Below are 27,122 nucleotides of genomic sequence, written 5' to 3'. Positions count from 1 at the left end.
ATTTTTTATTAATTGCTTTAATTTTTAGAGTACATAACTATTTTAAAACTATTTTTTATAAATGTTTTTAAAATAATTTCACATTTGAATTGATAGAGTAGACATTTAACTTCTCAGATTATTTAAATAGTTACAAAATTAATTTTAAAAATTATGGATTTCAAAAATTTTTAAATCACAATTCCTTTAAAATTTTTTTACAGTTAAAAAATGACATTTGGGTTGGTAAAATAGATATCTATACAACCACAGGACTAATATTTTTTTAGGAATTGTTTTAATTTTTAAACTACAGACCTATGTTAAAACGTTCTGATAAGTAGATATTTAACTTCTCAGATTATCTATGCAGTTATAGAACTAATTTTAAAAATCTTTGATTTTACCAATTTTTAAATCATATAATTCTATTAAAATTATTTTTAGAATAAATAGACATTTGAGTATACTTCAAAAAAACCTTTATAATAATTATTCACCTTAAAAATATTGATTCTGTAGTTAAATAGGAAATTAAGAAGTTAATATCTACTTTACCAACCTAAATGTCAATAATTTGAAAAAACTTCTGTAACATAAAAGTAATAAAATTAAATCTGTACTGTACAGATAATTTGAAGTTAAATTTCTCCTTTACCGATTCACACGTCAAGTTAAATAATTTAAAAACTGTAAAATTGGTTTATTCAGTGATTTAAAAATAAAATGTTTGTTTTGTACATCAATTAATGCTGGAAGGCTTATGCATTTCATTTGCAATGGAATTTCGCAATTTCGAACAAGAAATTACATGAATTAATTAACATATCAGTTAACCACGTTGCAACTCAGAATAATTGAGTGTGCAGCATTCATGATTTCGAATTAAATTTTAGCATTTTGACTACCATGATATGAATTTAATTGGAATTTGCCAGAGATGTTAAAACACTAATTAAAACGTAGCACTGAACGAAAAAAATAAACCAGAGAAATGCAATACATTTCAACTAAAATTATTAATTATTATACATAATTAATGTTTAGATTCATAAAAGCGTATGTTGTTTTAGTAATTATCGTCCTAAACCCGCCCCTCGGTCGCCCATTATTGCGCCACTTCGGCCGAAAACAAACATTTGCATAACATAAATAAATCAATTTCCTCATGGGCATTCCGAAGTCAACTTTCAAGCGCCCCACTTCCATAACCAGAAGGGTTGCAGTATCGCCGATCTAAATACAAATTACTTTTTGTTTGATGACGTGACTGACGAAATTAGAAAAAATCTTCCGAGTCATTGTCGCGTTAATTTAGGGGCTGTTCTCGATGTCTCTCAATGCGGGACTGCACCTCGGGGAACTGTTTTATCAGATGCGCGACTGTTTTTATAGTTTTGGGGTTGGTGCCCGACGTATTGTTTTAGGATTGCGTTAGGAAGAGATACGTGTGTGTGATACTAAATGGAAAGCTATGTATCCGGCTCAAATTCGAAAGTTTTTGTCTTATTGTGAGGACTAAGGGATTTAAGGTGTAATGATACTTTTAATTAAACATCATTGTAAAACAGGTTAAAAGACTTAATTTACGTTTTAGTTAATTGAGTAAGACACACACGGTTATTAAAATAACCAATAAAACGTTTTTTGTACTATATGTTTTTAAAATAATTTGACTTTTGAGTCGGTAAAGAAGATACTTAACTTCTCAAATTATCTATGCAGTTAGTCAATTTTAAGAATTATAGACTTTTTAAACTACACAATTTCTATAAAACTTTTTTACAATATATGGTTAAAAAATGACATTTGGGTTGGTAAAGTAGACAACTAACTTTTCAGGTTATCTATACAGCCACAAAACTAATATTTTTTTACGAATTGCTTTAATGTTTAAGCTATAAAACTATTTTAAAACGTTTATATACTATATGTTTTTAAAATAATTTGCCGTTTGAGTGGGTAAAGTAGATATTTAACTTCTCAAATTATCTATGCAGTTGCAGAAATAATTTTAAAAATTATATACTTCACCAATTTTTAAACCACACAATTCCTATAAAACTTTTTTACAACACATGGTTAAAAAATGACATTTAGGTTGGTAAAGTAGATAACTAACTTTTCAGGTTATCTATACAGCCACAAAACTAATATTTTTTTACGAATTGCTTTAATTTTTAAACTATAGAACTATTTTAAAACGTTCTTATACTATATATTTTTAAAATAATTAGGCATTTGAGTGAGTAAAGTAGATATTTAACTTCTCAAATTATCTATGCAGTTATAGTCAATTTTAAGAATTATAGACTTTTTAAATCACACAATTCCTATAAAACTTTCTTACAATATATGGTTAAAAAATGACATATGGGTTGGTAAAGTAGATAACTAACTTTTCAGGTTATCTATACAGCCACAACTAATATTTTTTTACGAATTGTTTTAATGTTTAAGCTATAAAACTATTTTAAAACGTTCTTATACTATACCTTTTTAAAATAATTTGACGTTTGAGTGGGCAAAGTAGATATTTAACTTCTCAAATTATCTATGCAGTTGCAGAGTTAATTTTAAAAATTATAGACTTCATCAATTTTTAAACCACACAATTCCTATAAAACTTTTTTACAATATATATTTAAAAAGTGACATTTGGGTTGGTAAAGTAGATAACTAACTTTTCAGGTTATCTATACAGCCACAAAACTAATATTTTTTACGAATTGCTTTAATGTTTAAGCTATAAAACTATTTTAAAACGTTTATATACTATATGTTTTTAAAATAATTTGACGTTTGAGTGAGTAAAGTAGATATTTAACTTCTTAAATTATCTATGCAGTTGCAGAGTTAATTTTAAAAATTATAGACTTTACCAATTTTTAAATCACAGAATTCCTATAAAACTTTTTTTACAATATATAGTTAAAAAATGACAATTGGGTTGGTAAAGTAGATATCTACCTTTTCAAGTTATATATATACAGTCACAGAACTAATATTTTTATGGATTGCTATAATTTTTAAAGAACAGGACTATTTTAAAATGTTTTTATACATATTTTAAAATATTTTGACATTTGAGTCGGTACAGTAGATATTTAACTTCTCTGATTATCTATGTAGTTACTCAATTATTTTCAAAAATTATAGACTTCACCAATTTTTAAATCACATAACTCTTTTAAAACTTTTTTACATTATATGATTAAAAAATGACATTTGGGTTGGTAAAGTTAATTATCTTCTCAGGTTATCTGTATAGCCACATGGTAAGATTTTTTTAAGAATTGTTTTAATTTTTAAATTACAGAACTATCCTGAGATGTATTAAAAATTATTTGACGTTTAAGTCGGTAAAGTAGATTGCATGGAACATTTAAATGATCTACTTTGTAGTATGTAATCAAAGAAATAACTATTTTAAAGTAATTTATGTTTTATTTTATTAGTAGTCGTCAAGTAAATGTTGTTTTTGTTTAAAACCCAACGGTTGGCCATAAAACAATAAAGCGCAAGCATACGAAATCCCACAGGTGCGATTCACCCAAATAGGGTCCGATGTGCTCGGGCCACACGACCAATTATAATGCGGACTTCGCGATGTCGCCGAAGAGGAAGGGCGACAGGCGCAGGGGCGTCGTTAGCGTCGCAACGGGCAAAACGTCCGCGACCAACTCGCTGGACTGGGACTCGCCGTCCACGAAGACGGGCACCGTCAAGCGGCGTCCGCCGTCCGGCGAATGCGACGAGTTCGCCGACATGGACGGCAAATACGGCGACAGGTCGATCTATGAGCCGATGTCGCCTCTAGAGAAAAACGGTTTGTACCGGTCGCTTGATGGATTTTTGGTCCGGATGCGATGGGGGATTGGGTGCGGGCTCTGGAAAAGGTCCGGTTTCAAGTGACAGCGACAAATGTTGCTGTTGGGAACTTGGGGATGAATTATGAGGAAGAGCTGAAACTCAAATCGTTCCTTCGTGGGTCCGACCCAACACTACACCGGAACATCCGGACTAACTAACTGGTTTTACTATTATACATCTTGTATTTTCTTTAAAGGTGACAAAAAAGTTCCTCTTCAAGCCTTGAAAAGCTTCGAAAGACCTTTGCCACCTGAACATTATTATGAGCCACTGAAATCAAACCTTCACCTACCAGATTTAGCACTCAAAACTCAAAGTGACCTAGTGACTAGTGAAACTAACAATATAGTGGATGAGTTTGCTGAAAAGTGTGGGAAGTACAGTGACAGAACAATATATGAGCCAATGTCACCACTTGAAAAAAATGGTAAGCAAACCCATAACTTATTGCCAATCAATCAGTTGATCACCCAACTATTTGGGACTAAAGGCTCAATTTTAAGGAAGACTACACAGAAAGTGTTTTATTTTGTTTTATGACCAAACCAGGCGATAAGATAGCAGTGCAACGTCGCACAAAAATACCCGGATACGTGCCGTACCACGAACGGAGCCACCGTCTCTCCAGACAGTCGCTTTGTGAACGGACCGGACCGGAACACGGGGACGTTTCCGGTAAGGCGAAGAACGCGAGGGACGGCCTGAAATGGCTCTCGTTTAACGAACGGGACGCGTATCAGATCGGCACTTCCAAAGTTGAAAATTTAGACGATGCGAGGAGCATAGAGGGAAATGGGCCGACCATCAAAAGGGGTAAGTCCATTATCTTCGATAACATGTTAAAGACTACATATTGATTCGTTGTGTTTTGTCAGAGGGCATCTATAAAACTGGCAAAGTGTCTGATTCGGATTCCGGGATTGCCTCACCTTTGTCACCTGGTTCGGTTTACGGTTTCCTGGGCTACCCGGACAGGAACAACTGTTGTTCGTTCAGGAAAGACGTCGAGACATACGGCAGATTGGAAAGTCGCCAGGAATGTCTGTTCCTTCCCGAACAAGTGCAGGTAGGAGGGAGTTTTTTCTACTTGTAGTTTCCGGGAGTTTTTACGGCTTTGCTTTGGCTGGACTGGAATTTTATAGTAATTGGCTTCGAGGAACTTTGTAAAATATTTATGATTAAGGATTTTTATAAAATCACCAATAAAATGTCTATATTATGAAGTCGCAAATTGAGCTTATCAATGGAGGAGGATGTTATACATTCAAATATTATCTACTTTCTTAAAAATATATAATAATATTTGTGTCTTTGCTTTTTTCTCTATGAAGTTGATCATTACAATTGAATCTACAGATGAAGTTATTGTTTTCTTTATTATGAAGTCGCAGATTGAAGTCATCTGTAAATGAAGATGTCATGCCTTCAATTACAGTTTATTTTTTTAAATACATAATAACATTTGAGTCTTTCCTCTTTTCTGTATGAAGTTGGACATTACAATTGAATCTATAGATGAAGTAGATGAAGCTCCTTCATTTTTACATAATGAGTGGTTTACTTCCTTAAAGGAATATAGACATCATCTTTGCTGTTTTCATGATGATGAAGTCGCAGATTAAAGTCATCTATAGATGAAGATGTTATGCCTTCAATTACAGTTTTTTTTTGAAAATATATAATAACATTTGTGTTAAGGATTTTTATAAAATCACCAATAAAATGTCTATATTATGAAGTCGCAAATTGAGCTTATCAATGGAGGAGGATGTTATACATTCAAATATTATCTACTTTCTTAAAAATATATAATAACATTTGTGTCTTTGCTTTTTTCTCTATGTAGTTGGACATTACAATTGAATCTACACATGAAGTTGTTGTTTTCTTTATTATGAAGTCGCAGATTGAAGTCATCTGTAAATGAAGATGTCATGCCTTCAATTACAGTTTATTTTTTTAAATACATAATAACATTTGAGTCTTTGCTCTTTTCTCTATAAAGTTGGACATTACAATTGAATCTATAGATGAAGTAGATGAAGCTCCTTCATTTTTACATAATGAGTGGTTTACTTCCTTAAAGGAATATAGACATCATCTTTGCTGTTTTCATGATAATGAAGTCGCAAATTGAAGTCATCTGTAGATGAAGATGTCATACCTTCAATTATAGTTTATTTTTTAAATATATAATAACATTTGTGTCTTTGCTCTTTTCTCTATGAAGTAGGACATTACAATTGAATCTATAGATGAAGTAGATGAAGGTCTTTCGTCATCACATAATGTGTGGTTTACTTCTAAAGGAATATAGTCATCATCTTTGTTGTTTTCTTTATTATGAAGTCACTGATTGAAGTCATTTGTAGATGAAGATGTCATGCCTTCAATTACAGTTTATTTTTTTTAAATATATAATAACATTTGTGTCTTTGCTCTTTTCTCTATGAAGTAGGACGTTACAATTGAATCTATAGATGAAGTAGATGAAGGTCTGTCGTCTTCACATAACGTGTGGTTTACTTCCTTAAAGGAATATAGACATCATCTTTGATGTCTTCTTTATTATGAAGTCGCAGATTGAAGTCATCTGTAGATGAAGATGTCACACCTTCAATTACTGTTTACTTTTTTAAATATACAATAACATTTGTGTCTTTGCTCTTTTCTCTATGAAGTTGGACATTACAATTGAATCTATAGATGAAGTAGATGAAGGCCTTTCGTCTTCACATAATGTGTGGTTTACTTCCTTAAAGGAATATAGTCATCATCTTTGTTGTTTTCTTTATTATGAAGTCACAGATTAAAGTCATCTGTAGATGAAGATGTCATACCTTCAATTACAGTTTATTTTTTTAAATATTTAATAACATTTGTGTCTTTGCTCTTTTCTCTATGAAGTAGGACATTACAATTGAATCTATAGATGAAGTAGATGAAGGTCTTTCGTCTTTACATAAAGTGTGGTTTACTTCCTTAAAGGAATATAGTCATCATCTTTGTTGTTTTCTTTATTATGAAGTCACAGATTGAAGTCATTTGTAGATGAAGATGTCATGCCTTCAATTACAGTTTATTTTTTTAAATATATAATAACATTTGTGTCTTTGCTCTTTTCTCTATGAAGTAGGACGTTACAATTGAATCTATAGATGAAGTAGATGAAGGTCTGTCGTCATCACATAATGTGTGGTTTATTTCTAAATTAATATAGTCATCATCTTTGTTGTTTTTTTTATTATGAAGTCACTGATTGAAGTCATCTGTAGATGAAGATGTCATACCTTCAATTACAGTTTATTTTTTTAAATATATAATAACATTTGTGTCTTTGCTCTTTTCTCTATGAAGTAGGACGTTACAATTGAATCTATAGATGAAGTAGATGAAGGTCTGTCGTCATCACATAATGTGTGGTTTACTTCCTTAAAGGAATATAGTCATCATCTTTGTTGTTTTCTTTATTATGAAGTCACAGATTAAAGTCATCTGTAGATAAAGATGTCATACCTTCAATTACAGTTTATTTTTTTTAAATATTTAATAACATTTGTGTCTCTGCTCTTTTCTCTATGAAGTAGGACATTACAATTGAATCTATAGATGAAGTAGATGAAGGTCTTTCGTCTTCACATAATGTGTGGTTTACTTCCTTAAAGGAATATAGCCATCATCTTTGTTGTTTCCTTTATTATAAAGTCGCAGATTGAAGTCATCTGTAGATGAAGATGTCATGCCTTCAATTACAGTTTATTTTTTTAAATATTTAATAACATTTGTGTCTTTGCTCTTTTCTCTATGAAGTTGGACATTACAATTGAATCTATAGATGAAGTAGATGAAGGCCTTTCGTCTTCACATAATGTGTGGTTTACTTCCTTATAGTCATCATCTTTGCTGTTTTCTTTATTATGAAGTCACAGATTGAAGTCATCTGTAGATGAAGATGTCATGCCTTCAATTACAGTCAGTTTATTTTTTTAAATATATAATAACATTTGTGTCTTTGCTCTTTTCTCTATGAAGTTGGACATTATAATTGAATCTACAGATGAAGTAGATGGGGGCCTGTCGTCTTTACATAATGTGTGGTTTACTTCCTTAAAGGAATATAGTCATTATCTTTGTTGTTTTCTTTATTATGAAGTCACTGATTGAAGTCATCTGTAGATAATGATGTCATGCCTTCAATTACAGTTTATTTTTTTAAATATATAATAACATTTGTGTCTTTGCTCTTTTCTCTATGAAGTTGGACATTACAATTGAATCTATAGATGAAGTCGATGTAGGTCCCACATTATACGTGGTAACTTAAAGAAATATAATCATCATTATTGTTGCTTCTTTCACCTAATATGTTTAAAAAAGTTGAAACACTACGCCATAAATTTTTTATTAGTCGCATATTTCGGCCTTTATGGTCGGCAGGCGACCAAATTTTCTGTACATACCCCGTATGCATGGGAAGCACCCCAATCCACCAGCAAAATATAAGGCCTATAAAATTCAATGGTTTATAATCAGTCTGACAGGGAACCTAATAAATTTCGGACATGTTTATGAGTTCGTGCCTATGTTTCATTTTTACGCTCTCGAACCTTCCTTTTCACATGCACGAGATATTCTCACTCATAGGGATGCTAGAATAAATTTGTTTTATGTCGTATTTTAAAATTAAATCCGAAAACTTATTAAATACTTTCCAAATTCATACTTTATTTATGTGTGGGTATAAAAAGATGTACTTCCGCCAGAACGGCTTTGTGTAAGGGTAAAATATGGAGACTCGACGACGAATTACACAGTTTAGTAAATCCTATACGTACAATACTATAGATAGACATGGCATATTTACGTGGGGGGGCCTTATGATATCGATCAGCATGGGTAAAATTCTCGCCACAAAATTTTATTTATTTGAGGTCTGCAATATCGTCGACGTTGTTGGTTTTTGGGAAGAGGGAAGAGGGAGGTGTAATAAAAGAAAATATTTGTTTTATCCCTTTATTAAAGCTTCTTGTAATACGACGCAGCACTTGTAACCCCCAAAACAATGGAGGTTATTTGATGTTTCATAACTTGTAATAATAATACTCCACTAATTAAGTGAAATGATTGAATACTGACTGACAACTTCGAAGGCTCAGTGTTTTATCTTTAGAGTGAGTGAGAGTGAGAGGAAGAGTTGCCTCTAATAACTCCATCAACCCCGATAACCATTGACGTAAATTCAGCCTCATCAATGCATCGCAGTTCGAAAATGAGGATGAAGAGATAATACCGAATAAACATGTTTATCTAAATTCAGAATCACCGTTGGTACGGCACCCTTTTGGAAATTTGCATCGAAATGAAAAAACACCAGTCCGGTCCACCCTCAGGGACATAACTGCAGTGTGGATAAGGGCGACTTCAATTATGCCACGGTCCACTGGCCAATCTGATTTGTTTGATCCGTTCCTTGGCCACTTCGAGTCGACCCCACGATTCGGAAGTCGGCCGTTTTGGATAGTTCGATGGCCGGTCCAGTTGGTTTTATTGTTGGGCGATATAATAAAATATCAATCAGCACTTTTGGGCTGCTCCTTTGATGTATCTCCTTTCAATTTATAAGGTTTCCGTTCCTGGATGGGGTGAGCCTTAAAAACTTCATATTAATAATCCACAGAAAAACCAATTGAGTCGTCTCAATTAGTCACTTCCTAATAATTGAAGGAGGCAATTCGAATGCAAAATAAAAGCTAATTTAAAAAACACTTAAAAAATTCCATTACCTCTGAGTGTCCCGAGACTAGTTCTCCGCTTTGTCGTTTTGAGCGGGGAACAAAGCGGCCCAACACCGTAAACTACTTAGCTGCGAAATGCAAATGACTCTATTTACCCCCCAAGAAATGAGCCGGAGCTGGTCCCTATCTTTGTCAACTCGGACCCGAAAAGAAAGCTGACATATGTAGGCGAGACGAGGGCGAAAAGTCTTGAGAAAGTTGGGGTCCCCCTCCGGCTCTACATTAGGCCTCTTTTGTCTACGTCAAAGGGACATTATGCCGAATCGATTATTTATATCGGGTAAACGAGGTCTGCGACATTTTGGTTCACTTTCGTGTACTTTTTACAAAAGATTTTTGTGTCTAAATTTATGTTTCTGGAAGATTTTTTACATTAAAATAATTTTTAAATTATTTAACAATTTATTTTTTATGTGTCTAGCTTCAGATTTCAGGAAGATTCATTATTGGAAGTTAAAATAACTATTTAAAGAAGAAGTTGCTTAAACAACTTCAGTAAAACAGTTTTTAAATATTCAAATATACTTTTAAAAAACAAATAAATCTTTTAACCAATTATTTTTTATGTGTCTAGCTTCAGATTTCAGGAAGATTCTATTTTGGAAGCTAATATAATTCTTAAGAGTATTTAATTGTCTTCTATTTAATATTTAATTGGAAAATAATCATTGATGTTAAAAATTATTAGCTATTTAAAGAAGAAGTTGCTAGAACAACTTCAGTAAAATAGTTTTTAAATATCCAAATATATTTTTAAAATACAAATCTTTTAACCAATGATTTTTTAAGTGTCTAGCTTCAGATTTCAGGAAGATTCAATTTTGGAAGTTAAAATAATTCTTAAGAGAATTTAATTCTCTTCTATTTAATATTTAATTGGAAAATAATCATTGATGTTAAAAATTATTAGCTATTTAAAGAAGAAGTTGCTAGAACAACTTCAGTAAAATAGTTTTTAAATATCCAAATATATTTTTAAAATACAAATCTTTTAACCAATGATTTTTTAAGTGTCTAGCTTCAGATTTCAGGAAGATTCAATTTTGGAAGTTAAAATAATTCTTAAGAGAATTTAATTCTCTTCTATTTAATATTTAATTGGAAAATAATCATTGATGTTAAAAATTATTAACTATTTAAAGAAGAAGTTGCTAGAACAACTTCAGTAAAATAGTTTTTAAATATCCAAATATGCTTTTAAAATACAAATCTTTTAACCAATGATTTTTTACGTGTCCAGCTTCAGATTTCAAGAAGATTCAATTTTGGAAGTTAAAATAATTCTTAAGAGAATTTAATTGTCTTCTATTTAATAGCTTATTGGAAAGTAATCATTGATGTTAAAAATTATAAACTATTTAAAGAAGAAGTTGCTAGAACAACTTCAGTAAAATAGTTTTTAAATATCCAAATACATTTTTAAAATACAAATCTTTTAACCAATTATTTTTTAAGTGTCTAGCTTCAGATTTCAGGAAGATTCAATTTTGGAAGTTAAAATAATTCTTAAGAGAATTTAATTATCTTCTATTTAATATTTAATTGGAAAATAATCATTGATGTTAAGAATTATTAGCTACTTAAAGAAGAAGTTGCTAGAACAACTTCAGTAAAATAGTTTTTAAATATCTAAATATACTTTTAAAATACAAATCCTTTAACCAATAAATTTTTATGTGTATAGCTTCAGATTTCAGGAAGATTCAATTTTTGAAGTTAAAATAATTCTTAAGAGAATTTAATTGTCTTCTATTTAATATTTAATTGGAAAATAATCATTGATGTTAAGAATTATTAGTTATTTAAAGAAGAAGTTGCTAGAACAACTTCAGTAAAATAGTTTTTAAATATCTAAATATACTTTTAAAATACAAATCTTTTAACCAATGATTTTTTAAGTGTGTAGCTTCAGATTTCAGGAAGATTCAATTTTGGAAGTAAAATAATTCTTAAGAGAAATTAATTGTCTTCTATTTAATATTTAATTGGAAAATAATCATTGATGTTAAGAATTATTAGCTATTTAAAGAAGAAGTTGCTAGAACAACTTCAGTAAAATAGTTTCTTAATATCCAAATATATTTTTAAAATACAAATCTTTTAACCAATGATTTTTTAAGTGTCTAGCTTCAGATTTCAGGAAGATTCAATTTTGGAAGTTAAAATAATTCTTAAGAGAATTTAATTGTCTTGTATTTAATATTTAATTGGAAAATAATCATTGATGTTAAGAATTATTAGCTATGTAAAGAAGAAGTTGCTAGAACAACTTCAGTAAAATAGTTTTTTAATATCCAAATATATTTTTAAAATACAAATCTTTTAACCAATGATTTTTTAAGTGTGTAGCTTCAGATTTCAGGAAGATTCAATTTTGGAAGTAAAATAATTCTTAAGAGAAATTAATTGTCTTCTATTTAATATTTAATTGGAAAATAATCATTGATGTTAAGAATTATTAGCTATTTAAAGAAGAAGTTGCTAGAACAACTTCAGTAAAATAGTTTTTAAATATCCAAATATACTTTTAAAATACAAATCTTTTAACCAATAATTTTTTAAGTGTCTAGCTTCAGATTTCAGGAAGATTCAATTTTGGAAGTTAAAATAATTCTTAAGAGAATTTAATTATCTTCTATTTAATATTTAATTGGAAAATAATCATTGATGTTAAGAATTATTAGCTACTTAAAGAAGAAGTTGCTAGAACAACTTCAGTAAAATAGTTTTTAAATATCTAAATATACTTTTAAAATACAAATCCTTTAACCAATAATTTTTTATGTGTATAGCTTCAGATTTCAGGAAGATTCAATTTTTGAAGTTAAAATAATTCTTAAGAGAATTTAATTGTCTTCTATTTAATATTTAATTGGAAAATAATCATTGATGTTAAGAATTATTAGTTATTTAAAGAAGAAGTTGCTAGAACAACTTCAGTAAAATAGTTTTTAAATATCTAAATATACTTTTAAAATACAAATCCTTTAACCAATAATTTTTTATGTGTCTAGCTTCAGATTTCAGGAAGATTCAATTTTGGAAGTTAAAATAATTCTTAAGAGAATTTAATTGTCTTCTATTTAATATTTAATTGGAAAATAATCATTGATATTAAGAATTATTAGTTATTTAAAGAAGAAGTTGCTAGAACAACTTCAGTAAAATAGTTTTTAAATATCTAAATATACTTTTAAAATACAAATCCTTTAACCAATAATTTTTTATGTGTCTAGCTTCAGATTTCAGGAAGATTCAATTTTGGAAGTTAAAATAATTCTTAAGAGAATTTAATTGTCTTCTATTTAATATTTAATTGGAAAATAATCATTGATATTAAGAATTATTAGCTATTTAAAGAAGAAGTTGCTAGAACAACTTCAGTAAAATAGCTTTTAAATATCCATATATACTTTTAAAATACAAATCTTTTAACCAACGATTTTTTAAGTGTCTAGCTTCAGATTTCAGGAAGATTCAATTTTGGAAGTTAAAATAATTCTTAAGAGAATTTAATTGTCTTCTATTTAATATTTAATTGGAAAATAATCATTGATGTTAAGAATTATTAGCTATTTAAAGAAGAAGTTGCTAGAACAACTTCAGTAAAATAGTTTTTAAATATCTAAATATACTTTTAAAATACAAATCCTTTAACCAATAATTTTTTATGTGTCTAGCTTCAGATTTCAGGAAGATTCAATTTTGGAAGTTAAAATAGTTTTTAAAAGAATTCAATTGACTTCTATTTAATATATAATTGCAAAAAAATTATTGATGTTAATGATGGTGTCAAAATCAAGCTATTTAAGGTCGAATTAACTGTCATACGAAGTAGCACATCCTAACTCTTTCAAGGTTAGCAAATTGAGTCTTTCAAGCATTACTGCGTTACTGAGCTAACAATTTTATATAGTTTAAATGATTCTCAACTGACAGGAAAGGTGGAGGAGTTGATTCTACACAAAAGAGGGTATAACTTTTATCACCTCAAGTTTTACTTAATCTATTTACTGATGTCTGAGACAACGATAACATATTCATGAAGAAACACCAATTTGGGTCAATTTTCTTCTTCCTTTCATTTCATCCACCAATTCAAATAACCATCAAGGGCTGGACAAGAAGGTTGAGTCATGAGATGTTTTAAACCTGACTTTTAAAAGTTTGTCCCTCGTACCTTTGCTACCTTCATCCGGCTTGTTGCGAAAGCATCGGCCATAATGAAATTCGCAATCAGTTTCGAATGAAAAAACCCAGCGAATTGTAAAATACACAAACGGGGGCGGCGAACCCCCGATATATCTTGTTAATGTCGCGTGGCGGAGCTCCTCGATCGTCCGTACCGTTATCCCGGACTTATTGGTGCCGTTATGCAAGATCAACGTCGAAAACTTTTCGTATTGATGGCCGATGTGTACCGGCTCGGAAACGCTTAATGCAGATCGTGTTTCGGGCGGCTTACAAATATTGGAGGGGTCGTAAAATGTATCCGGTTATTGTCCGGATTAGTTTTATACGGTCCGGATTATTTTACGCCATACACGTTCGATCGTTTAGTGATAATATTTGATTTCCTCTATTGCATTTATTGAAATTTTACTGAACTGAACTGAAGTTCTTAACGTTAATATTTAATGGTGGAAGAAGTACCTTCAACAGTTGGGTAATACAAGAAGATTCATTTTATCAAGAGTGTCTACAAAGTAAAATGTGTCGTCGACAAACGATAAATTCAATATGTTTTATGCATTTCAACGCTTCAGCAGAAGTTATCTTCCTGCAGCTATATTCAAATTAAATTTCATGTATACAAGCGAATAAAGTTTAAAGTATCATGTAAATTCAACTCTAAAAGCACTTTAAACTTATTTATGAATACTTGAGGCTAAGTATCGACTTGCGTTTTAAAAGTATATTTGAAAACTGTTTACTAAAAGTTTTTTAATGTCTGTGCATACTTTTCAGCTCACTATTAAATCAAGGACAATTGAATAACTTTCCAGAAACTTAAAGCTGGACACTTAAACAATGGTATCCCAAAAGACAACAAGTTTGATGTAAAACTCAACAACTCAAAACACTTGAGGCTATGCATCGATTTGTATTTTATTTGAAAATTTACTAAACTATTTACTAAAGCAATTCCTACAATAACTTCCTAAAATGAATCACCTAGAAATCTGAAGCTAGTTATAAATAATAATCTTTGGTTAAAAGATTTGTGTTTTAAAAGTATATTTGATAATTTAAAAATTATTTTAAAAAGAAGACAATTATTATTCAAAATCACTAACTTCAAACAAATAATCTTCTAAAAATCTGAAGCTAAACACATAAAAAATCATTGGTTAAAAGATTTGTATTTTAAAAATATATTTGGATATTTAAAAACTATTTTACTGAAGCTGTTCTAGCAACTTCTTTTTTAAATAGCTAATAATTTTTAACATCAATGATTACTTTCCACATAGATATTAAATAGAAAACAATTAAATTCTCTTAAGAATTATTTAAACTTCCAAAATTGAATCTTCCTGAAATCTGAAGCTAGACACATAAAAAATCATTGATTAAAAGATTTATATTTTAAAAACATATTTGGATATTTAAAAACTATTCTACTGAAGTGGTTCTAGCAATTTCTTTTTTAAATAACTAATAATTTTTAACATCAATAATTATTTTCCAATTAGATAGTAAATATAAGACAATTAAATTTTCTTAAGAGTTATTTTAACTACCAAAATTGAATCTTCCTGAAATCTGAAGCTAGACACATAAAAAATCATTGGTTAAAAGATTTGTATTTTAAAAATACATTTGGATATTTAAAAACTATTTTACTGAAGTTGTTCAAGCAACTTCTTCTTTAAATAAGTAATAATTTTTAACATCAATGATTATTTTCCAATTAGATATTAAATAGAAGACAATTAAATTCTCTTAAGAATTATTTTATCTTCCAAAATTGAATCTTTCTGAAATCTGAAGCTAGACACTTAAAAAATCATTGATTAAAAGATTTATATTTTAAAAACATATTTGGATATTTAAAAACTATTTTACTGAAGTGGTTCTAGCAACTTCTTTTTTAAATAGCTAATAATTTTTAACATCAATGATTATTTTCCATTTAGATATTAAATAGAAGACAATTAAATTCTCTTAAGGATTATATTAACTTCCAAAATTCAATCTTCCTGAAATCTGAAGCTAGATACTTAAAAAATCATTGGTTAAAATATTTGTATTTTAAAAGTATATTTGGATATTTAAAAACTATTCTACTGAAGTTGTTCTAGCAACTTCTTCTTTAAATAGTTAATAATTTTTAACATCAATGATTATTTTCCAATTAGATATTAAATAGAAGACAATTAAATTCTCTTAAAAAGTATTTTAACTTCCAAAATTAAATATTTCTGAAATCTGAAGCTAAACACATAAAAAATCATTGGTTAAAGGATTTGTAGTTTAAAAGTATATTTAGATATTTAAAAACTATTCTACTGAAGTTGTTCTAGCAACTTCTTTTTTAAATAGCTAATCATTTTTAACATCAATGATTATTTTTCAATTAGATATTAAATAGAAGACAATTAAATTCTCTTAAGAATTATTTTATCTTCCAAAATTGAATCTTTCTGAAATCTGAAGAGACACACAAAAAATCATTGGTTAAAAGATTTGTATTTTAAAAATATATTTGGACATTTAAAAACTATTTTACTGAAGTTGTTCTAGCAACTTCTTTTTTAAATAGCTAAAAATTTTTAACATCAATGATTATTTTTCAATTAGATATTAACTAGAAGACAATTAAATTCTCTTAAGAATTATTTTAACTTCAAAAATTGAATAGTCCTGAAATCTGAAGCTAGACACTTAAAAAATCATTAGTTAAAAAATTTGTGTTTTAAAAATATATTTGGATATTTAAAAACTATTTTACTGAAGTTGTTCCAGCAACTTCTTCTTTAAATAGCTAATCATTTTTAACATCAATGATTATTTTCCAATTAGATATTAAATAGAAGACAATTAAATTCTCTTAAGAATTATTTTATCTTCCAAAATTGAATCTTTCTGAAATCTGAAGCTAGACACTTAAAAAATCATTGGTTAAAAGATTTGTATATTAAAAGTATATTTGGATATTTAAAAACTATTTTACTGAAGCTGTTCTAGCAACTTCTTTTTTAAATAGCTAATAATGTTTAACATCAATGATTACTTTCCAATTAGATATTAAATAGAAGACAATTAAATTCTCTTAAGAATTATTTAAACTTCCAAAATTGAATCTTCCTGAAATCTGAAGCTAGACACACAAAAAATCATTGGTTAAAAGATTTATACTTTAAAAATATATTTGGATATTTAAAATACCTTTAAAAAAATTAAAATTAATACACCGACAAGTCGGTTAATGGTGGCGTGCCACTAAATGTGGGCTCCGCGACGCGACAACGATAAATATCTGGTAATAATGGAACTAATGCATAATATCTTTCATTCTGTTTCTCTAACTTTCCGTGCGTATGTCAAGATATGAAATATTTATATATTCTGTCGATATTATCTCGTTTAGACACCACTGTGAAATATTATATGCCCCATTGTAAGCAAGATTGGAATTTAAGTTTCAAGAAACGTTAATTAACATGATTAGCTTCGTTAAAGTTTGTACAAGACTGTGAATGTAATTAATCTTTTTAAGTATTCGTTGGTGTGTTGTATTCATTATTAGAAACATTATATCTAATAATATAATCTTGTGTGTGGCGTAGATTTTTGATATGTTAAATTTATTGGTATAATAATAGTATAATTACTTTCTTAATATTTGATGATTTAACTCATATCTTCTTTAATCTTTCACACAAAATTCAGTAATATCAATTTTTTAATGTATTTTGTGTGTTCCAAAAATATTAATTCTTCTTCATATATAAATTTTTGAACATTATTTGACTTATTGATAAATTGTACACAGTAAATCTATAATGATGATGAGGCTGAAAGATAAAGAATCTATCAAAATGGAATGTTGACAATAGAGAAGATGGAAGATAAATGAAAATGCATTTTTCTTTGTTAATTGAATTGTCTTTAGCTCTTAAGAGCCTCTAATAATAAGTACCAACTCCAGGAAGAGAAAATAATTAATAATCTTGAATCTTAAGACAAAATTCTCTTAAATTCTTTTATTCAACTCAATAGTTTAGAAGATTCACCAATACTTTGTTAATTTACACTATATAGCTCATAAAAATAAGAAAGGATATACTCATTTGTGTAATAAAAAGAGTATGAATGGAGATATTTACTCCTTTATCATGTATTTAATATCTTTTAGACTTTAGCTTCAGATGTTGGTGGTTATAAATCCTTCATCAATTTTCTAGGTGACAACTATAACAAAACAAAATTATTAATAAAATCCACCACCACCCCCGTTTCATTATCGTCCTGCAAAAGCAAACAAAGCTGTCTTCGACAGGACTTAGGCCACAAAGAAGTTTTTCGACCTGGGGCGTTCGATATTATATTTTTCCCTCTTTGATTCTATTTACTCGGGCAGAGGTTTTCCAAAATCAATATGCCCCGGCCTAACTAACCAGATTTCATATTTGCAATAACACACCCTTCGTCGTCAATACTTGTTGGATCCATCGATTGGACGAACCCAACGAAAATAACATTTAATAATATTATATATTAGATGATATTTTTAAGTAATTTAACACAAGACTGTAGTTGTGTTGATGTAAAATTAATAAAACATTCTGTAGTCAAACACCGGAGGTTTGAAAGCATCCCCCCAGCTTCCACAAGATTGCAATATTCCTCCTGCATAAAATCTGGCCGCAGGCACGGAGTTCCCGACGCTGATTGCCTCGTTGCAGGAAAACGAAATGGCACAGACACCTCAAGAAACATCGAACAGGGGTCGCGTTATTATTTCACTTGAAAGTTTGCATAGGTACGTCGAACGATTTGAAATTCATTGCCTTTTAGCATAATGTTTAAATGCAATAAATTTTATCGGTCTCATTTTCTTCCCCACGGAGGTAATCGATACGTTTCCATCGTCAGTGTATTTCCAGCTCATTTGATGATGTTCACATTTATTTATTCCTTGTGAGGTGTTCATTAGAAAAAAACACAAGGTTAATTAGTTATCTAGCCTTCGTTTCCAATAATTGTCTCTCACAGAAACTCATTAATCTAATAAAGACCACAGTGTCCATTAATAGAATTGCCCCCACTTCACCTCAGTCTTGGAGAGTTCATCGGTAAGCAAATGGAAGTAGACAGTGATCTAAGTCTCCGCCATCGGAATCTAATTCGAACCCCCTGCAGTGTCAATGACTCACCCTCTCGTCAAATGCACGTAGTGCCCCATATAACGGAGTTAAGGTGTCTCCTACGCGTTCAGTTTTCTCCGAATGGGAATTTTATTTGATTGAACGGGGGACCAGACATTGTCGAGCCGGAATTGGCATTACGCCCAGTGATTCAGCATTTTTCTGTATAATCAGGCTGTGTCGTGGAACCCAAACAGCTCTAATATGGTAAAGAGTGTCAAATAAAATAAATAAAAGGTTTAAACATCGTAAAAAAATCATAATTAAATCTAAGTTCTCTGTTTCTTTGAGGTGTATAATTTAGAAGTAATCAGTGTTGGGGTTACTTACTTTCTCTTATTTTGTTAATTTGTCAATTATAATATAAACTATTATTAGAAGATTTTAAAAGTTAAAACAATCCAATTAATAAAGAAAAATGCGTTTGTTAGTGAATCTTCTAGATTGAAGATTTGAGAGAAATTGTCTTGAGATTATTGATTATTTCTTCTTCCTGGAAGATGGTACTTATTATTAGAGGCTCTTAAGAGCTAAAGACAATTCAATTAACAAAGAAAAATGCATTTCTCATTTGTCTTCCATCTTCTCTATCGCCAACTTGTCATTTTCATAGGTACCTTTATCATCCATTTTCAGGATCATCATAAATTCATCATTTCAAGCTACGTATTATTTTTCAATAAGCTAAATAGTGTTCAAAAAGATATAAAATATATAAACAACTCTATAAAGTATCAGTAAATCTTCTTGACTGTAGATTTGAATAAAAGAATTTGAAAGAAATTTGTCTTAAATTAAATGTTATTGATTATTTCCTCTTCTTAGAAGTGGGTACTTATTATTAGAGGCTCTTAGGAGCTAACGACAATTTAATTAACAAAGAAAAATGCATTTCTCAGTTGCCTTCCATCTACTCTATCGCCAACTTCTCATTTTGACAGATATTTTTATCATCCATTTTCAGCATCATCATAAATTCATCATTTCAAGCTACGTATTATTTTTCAATAAGCTAAATAGTGTTCAAAAAGATATAAAATATATAAACAACTCTATAAAGTATCAGTAAATCTTCTTGACTGTAGATTTGAATGAAAGAATTTGAGAGAAATTTGTTTTAAAATTTAATGTTATTGATTATTTTCTCTTCTTAGAAGTGGGTACTTATTATTAGAGGCTCTTAAGAGCTAAAGACAATTCAATTAAGAAAGAAAAATGCATTTCTCATTTGTCTTCCATCTTTTCTATCGCCAACTTCTCATTTTGATAGATATCTTTATCATCCATTTTCAGCATCATCATAAATTCATCATTTCAAGCTAAGAATTATTTTTCAATAAGTTAAATAGTATTCAAAAAGATATAAAATATATAAACAACTCTATAAAGTGTCAGTAAATCTTCTCGACTGTAGATTTAAATAAAAGAATTTGAGAGAAATTTGTCTTAAAATTTAATGTTATTGATTATTTCTTTTTCTTAGAAGTGGGTACTTATTATTAGAGGCTCTTAAGAGCTAAAGACAATTCAATTAACAAAGAAAAATGCATTTCTCATTTGTCTTCCATCTTTTCTATCGCCAATTTCTCATTTTGATAGATATTTTTATCATTCATTTTCAGCATCATCATAAATTCATCATTTCAAGCAACGTATTATTTTTTAATAAGCTAAATAGTGTTCAAAAAGATATAAAATATATAAACAACTCTATAAAGTATCAGTAAATCTTTTTGACTGTAGATTTGAATAAAAGAATTTGAGAGAAATTTGTCTTAAAATTTAATGTTATTGATTATTTCCTCTTCTTAGAAGTGGGTACTTATTATTAGAAGCTCTTAAGATCTAAAGACAATTCAATTAACAAAGAAAAATGCATTTCTCATTTGTCTTCCATCTTCTGTATTGCCAACTTCTCATTTTGATACATGTCTTTATCATCCATTTTCAACTTTATCATAGATCCATCATTATAAGCTGTGTATTAGTTTTTAATAAACCATTTTTTAACTTATTTGCTCTCTTAACTGAGAACCCTTCAAGTATTGGTTTTCCACAGGATAATGCCCAGCTTCATATTGTGAGGATGACTTTGGAGTGTTTCCAACACTCTATAAATTTTTTGGTTTGGCCAAGAAGATCTCCTGACTTATCATTTACTGAATACATGTGAGACATATGTAGGACAAAATTTATCCCTCTCTTCACAATCTTTGTCGGAACTTCAGCTGTCCAACATTATCGTAGGTTACTACTTTTAAAAAACAATACTGATCAATATATTCAACATTTTTGTCAAATTTACTGTAAAATTTAAGTAATGTTTGTCCTGAAAATCCTGAAAGCTCATATTCCAACCTAAATTCACTTAACCTAATACGTTCCTTTTGTGAGCCTCTGGAAATCTGATAAATTGACCATTCTTCGTCCGAGTAATAAACCCTAATGCTCCATAAAATTCAACAAGTATAGGTAATAAAGGAGAATTAAGTGGGCGGATGAAAGCCAGGATACAAAATATCATTCCCGGCATGAAAGAAACTTCCATTAACATCGATTGCCATACACATTTGCGGACGTCTGTGAATGTGTGTGTATTGCAGTAACTCCACACCACTGAATATTGAAAGCTCAGCAAAATGTTTGGGGTAAATTAGACTCTATAGTAAAAAGGAATGGAGAAATAAAACACATTTTATATGCATGTTATGATTTAACACAACAGGAACTTCTAATGACTCACACAAGGCAAGTCGAAAGGGCACCCCGACAGATACAATCACGAATGCAACGTGATCCGTCACTCAAAATAAACGAACGGCCGTAGATGCGGTTTAAGATTGTTGGCGGCGCTTTGAAAGGGATTTGCGGGCACACAATTATTCACCAGTTGATCCACCTTAAGCTAAAATTGTGACGCTTATGAAACACGTTCGAAAAATTAGGTTATGGCTGAGCAAATAGATTAAACCAAAGCAGAAGGGTATAAAGAAGACGTAACTCTTAACAGCTTCCGCCTCAAAATTGAAAATAAATCCAACAACCGCAGTCTGCTGCTTTATTGCCCACATACGTTGCCTGCAAAGTGATAAACCTCGTTTATTGCACTGACGCCAGCTTCAATTTGCCTACCTAGTCAGTACGTGTTATTTGGAGGGTGGTGTTGCCCCTTTAAGTGGTTATTTTCGGTGATTTATTGGTTTTTAATTGATTCCCGTGCAGGAAATTCGTCCGCAGTAAATCATAGTCTCGGCTAGACAGCCGGTTTGTCATTTTTCTTTTCGGCCTTTTCGGACTTCACCAAGGAACTTGATTCGCTGATAAAGTGTTAATCAATAACGTTGGCTTTGTTATTTATGGTTTATTAACGGGGTGCGTTTAAAAGAAGTTTCGCTTCGTAATTAATCTTAACATTTTGTTAATTAATTTTGTTCTTTCGTTATTTTACGTTTTGGACTGTCTATCATAATGGAGGAAATGAGAGGAGAAACTCATTTTTTAGTGGACATCCTTGAAATTTCTAAATAAATGAGGTTCTATAAACGTTGTTGTAATTTTAATTTTTTAATCTTTTTATTCAATTTCTTTTTAGTAAGAGGCACAGAAAGTTATTATATATTAAGAGGACTAAAATGTATTGTACTAAGGGCATTTGAAATTAATGGAAGAATGGTTTAAATACAATAAAAGTGAAATGAATACTTAATTGTGTCTATGTTATTGAGTATTCTTATAAAATTATTATTGTTTCATCATTTTAAATAGAAATAAGGTCAAAGTCAAGTCCTTAACATCAAATTTGCTTCTATTTAAAATAATGATCAATAATAATAAATTAAAAATATATCCTAGAAGTCCTTAAGATCAAATAAGGCAAGAAACCTTCCTTCTTCTGTTAAATATTGGTTGGCAATTGCTAGAAAGGTCTTAAAGATATCTCAAATAGTTAATACTTTCATATGTCAGTAAATACCTTCTTCAGATCAAGTTCTTCAACAATTCCAGACAATGTTCAAGTCCTCAAGTTTAAATTCTACGATAATCATTTCTTAAGACAAGAAGCCTTCTCTCTTCTGTTAAATACAGATTGACAATGGATAGAAAGAGTTGATACTTTCACACATCGTTCAATACCTTCTTCAGATAAAACTCTCCAACAATTCCAGACAATACTTCAACGATTTTCACAAACGAATCTCCTACTTCTTCAAAATCAATAATTCTGTCTCTATCAGAGTCACTTCGATGACTAAAATTTGTATGACTTAGTACTAAGGACATTTTAAATGAATGAAAGAATTCTTCAAATACTAAATTGTGTCTAAGTTATTGAGTATAATGTGATATTATTACTTTAAATGGAAGTAAAGTCCTCAAGATCAAATTTTATGATAATCACTTCATAAGGCAAGAAGCCTTTTTTCTTCTGTTAAATACTTATTGACAATGTAGAGAAAGGTCTTAAAAGAACCTCAAAGAGTTCAATCATTTCTTCAGATAAAGCTCTTCAACAATTCCAGATAATACTTAGAAGATTTTCACAAACGAAAGTCTTACTTCTTCGAAGTCAATTAATCACCCTCTATTAAACTTACTTCAAGATCAAATTAGCTTATTTTTTAAAATAGCAAAACATACTCAAGAAGTCCCTAAGGTCAAATTATACTATAATCACTTCACAAGGCAAGAGGCCTTCCTTCTTCTGAAAAATACTTGGTGGCATTTGCAAGAAGAAGTCTAGAGTTAGAAATTCACATCAATACAGCGTTGTGCAAGTTAAGCCATGCTAACATGTGTCATTCATTAAACTGTAAGTGTAGGAAAACTTTTAAGCACGATGATGAACAACCTCAATCGATTTCCCCCTAAAATCTTAAACGGATTGCTTTTAAAAGTTCGCATGTTCAAAGTGTAACGTTATTAGTGACTCTAATGCACTCCAAATCAAAGTCAAAACATATATCTTGAAGTTAACGGTCCTCGGAACGGTGCGGGATCCGCCACACTCTCGCACCCCCCAACGCTTCCACTTCAAGTGTCACTGGCTATGAACTCAATTTACTAGTAATTACCGAAACATTCCGTCCAAAAATCGGTAGGTAAAATTATCACCAGCCCATCCCCTTTATGATCGTTTAAACGCATGTAATATCAAGATCTTCCAACACGCCATAAAAAAGCGTTTCTCCCCTTCCGGAACCTGCATCGACATGCACCAAGGTGGGAAACACAATATTGGGGTGCAGTGATCTCGAGTGCGGCGTTCTTGACACGATATGCACGTCATTACATTCAATAAACTGCCGGGAACAAGTGCGTCTTTCAGATCAACCCCTTACTCGGTCTTTAATCGTCATGTAAATTGCTAAGGTGTTATTTTAAATGCGCTTTTAAATTTAACGATGTCGTAATCACCCCCTGCTGCCGGTGTGTCGCTGGCGATGACGTTTTAACCGGGGATTTACCTTGTATAATAAAACATTGAGGTTATGTAGTTAACAAAATAGTAACCTGTAAATTTTATTGCCTCCTGGTAGCAGGAAACAATTCGTCATTGTTTGGCAGGCATTTTTACCACCAACAAAAGCGGTTTCTCTCTTTTCAAGTGCACGAGTTAATAGAGAGGCGAGGCTTTAATTAAGGTGAGGACTCAATCCCCGTGTTGCCTTCGAATATGCATGCAACTTTGCACATTCAAAACTTCGGGCTTTATTTAATTAAAGACAAGATTGCGGACGGATTATAATAAGCGCCTTTGTGTTTTGTGGCCGAGTTAGTTTATTTGTGTGTGTGTGTCTGATTTAAATTAATTTCAGTTGTGTAGTTTTAGGATTTAATAATGGGTTCATAAATTAAAATGCTGAAATTGGATCGTGCATTAGCTGCTACAGTTTCCCTTTTCGGGGAACATGCTTCTGAAATAATAGACATAAATTTCGAATGAGTTACGGAGTTTCCAACTTCATTTCGGTGAGTTATTGTGCCGGCGAAAAAAGCCAATTTCGATTATCAGCTGCGACAAAAGATGAATTGGTCTGCGTGTGGAGTGGACCGCGGAATGTGTTTCTCGTTTGTGGAATATCAATGTGGCAGAAAACACTTCTTGTTTCTATTTATAATAATAATAATAACATGGGCACAATTTAGTATTTAAGGGATTCCTTAATTAAGTATCCTTAGTACAAATTTGGGTCAAGTAAGTGAGTCTGATTGGCATTGAAAAAGTAATTGAAAAACATTTTTTGGAACTCTTCGAGATCCTTTTAGGACCTTCCTTGCCTTATGAAGTTATCATAGAACTTGATCTTGAGGACTTTTTGAGTATATTTTTGATGTTACAGAATACTCAAGACATAATTTAGTTTTTAAAGGATTCCTTCATTCATTTGAAACTTCCTTAGGACAAAGTCGTACTATTTTTGTTCAATGTATATAATTGTAAAATTGTATAAGAATTTTCGATATACTTTACTTTATAACTTCCAGAATAATGTGATGTTATACAAATAAAATATTTGTGGAAATTAATAAACAATTTTTATTACTGTTATACAGTTTAAAACTTCATACAAAATTGTATATTTCAGTTTAAAACTTTCTTAAACTTTTCTCCAGTCATTTTTTGTAAAATTCATACAGTTTAAAACTTTTTAATTAGTTCTGTATATAATTAATTCGTTTGTGAAACTTACTGATCACTCTTCTTACAATTTATATTATTGTAAACCTACATAAACATTTTTTTTATTAATTTATACAGTTTGTAACTTTTAGAACTTTATAAATAATTTGATGTTATAAAATTAAAAAAAATATGGAAGTTAGTAAACAATTTTTATTAATGTTATACAGTTTAGAACTTCATACAAAATTGTATATTTCAGTTTAAAACTTTCTTAAACTTTTCTCTAATTAATTCGTTTATGAGACTTACTAAACACTTTTTGTACAATTTATAAAATTGTAAAACTGCATAAAGAATTTTTGTTATAATTTATACAGTTTATAACTTCCAGAACTTTATAAATAATGTGATGTTACACAAATAAAATATTTGTGAAAGTTATTAAATACTTTTTATTAAAGTTGTACAGTTTAAAATTATATCAAAAATTTATATTTCAGTTTAAAAATTTTTATAGAGTTCTCCAGCCACTTTTTGTAAAAATTATACAGTTTAAAACTTTCTTAAACTTTTCTCTAGTTATTTTTTGTGAAATTTATACAGTTTAAAACTTTCTAATTAGTTCTGTATATAATTAATTCGTTTGTGAGACTTACTAAACACTTTTTGTACAATTTATATAATTGTAAAACTGCATAAAGAATTTTTGTTATAATTTATACAGTTTATAACTTCCAGAACTTTATAAATAATGTGATGTTACACAAATAAAATATTTGTGAAAGTTATTAAATACTTTTTATTAAAGTTGTACAGTTTAAAATTATATCAAAAATTTATATTTCAGTTTAAAAATTTTTATAGAGTTTTCCAGCCATTTTTTGTAAAAATTATACAGTTTAAAACTTTCTTAAACTTTTCTCTAGTTATTTTTTGTGAAATTTATACAGTTTAATACTTTCTAATTAGTTCTGTATATAATTAATTCGTTTGTGAGACTTACTAAACACTTTTTGTACAATTTATATAATTGTAAAACTGCATAAAGAATTTTTGTTATAATTTATACAGATTATAACTTCCAGAACTTTATAAATAATGTGATGTTACACAAATAAAATATTTGTGAAAGTTATTAAATACTTCTTATTAAAGTTGTACAGTTTAAAATTATATCCAAAATTTATATTTCAGTTTAAAAATTTTTATAGAGTTCTCCAGCCATTTTTTGTAAAAATTATACAGTTTAAAACTTTCTTAAACTTTTCTCTAGTTATTTTTTGTGAAATTTATACAGTTTAAAACTTTCTAATTAGTTCTGTATACAATTAATTCGTTTATGAGACTTACTAAACACTTTTTGTACAATTTATAAAATTGTAAAACTGTATAAAAAATTTTTGTTATAATTTATACAGTTTATAACTTCCAGAATTTTATAAATAATGTGATGTTATACAAATAAAATATTTGTGA

General features: G+C 29.6%; 1 protein-coding gene across 2 annotated transcripts in view; it reads left to right on the top strand.

Moving 5' to 3' along the window:
• Window positions 1-3,573: 3,573 nt before the first annotated feature.
• The window catches only part of LOC109603017 (protein sickie), a 211,460-nt gene continuing 187,911 nt past the window's right edge, over window positions 3,574-27,122 (top strand). For both annotated transcript variants that reach the window (XM_049964722.1, XM_049964721.1), the window contains exons 1-4: window positions 3,574-3,808; window positions 4,049-4,279; window positions 4,402-4,665; window positions 4,728-4,918. In XM_049964722.1, coding sequence (XP_049820679.1) covers window positions 3,589-3,808; window positions 4,049-4,279; window positions 4,402-4,665; window positions 4,728-4,918 — 906 coding nt within the window. In that variant the 5' untranslated portion in view covers window positions 3,574-3,588. The remainder of the gene's footprint in view (window positions 3,809-4,048; window positions 4,280-4,401; window positions 4,666-4,727; window positions 4,919-27,122) is intronic.

This window comes from Aethina tumida, chromosome 3 (genome assembly GCF_024364675.1).
Source record: "Aethina tumida isolate Nest 87 chromosome 3, icAetTumi1.1, whole genome shotgun sequence".
Taxonomy (NCBI): domain Eukaryota; kingdom Metazoa; phylum Arthropoda; class Insecta; order Coleoptera; family Nitidulidae; genus Aethina; species Aethina tumida.
This window is presented reverse-complemented; position numbering and strand designations above follow the sequence as displayed.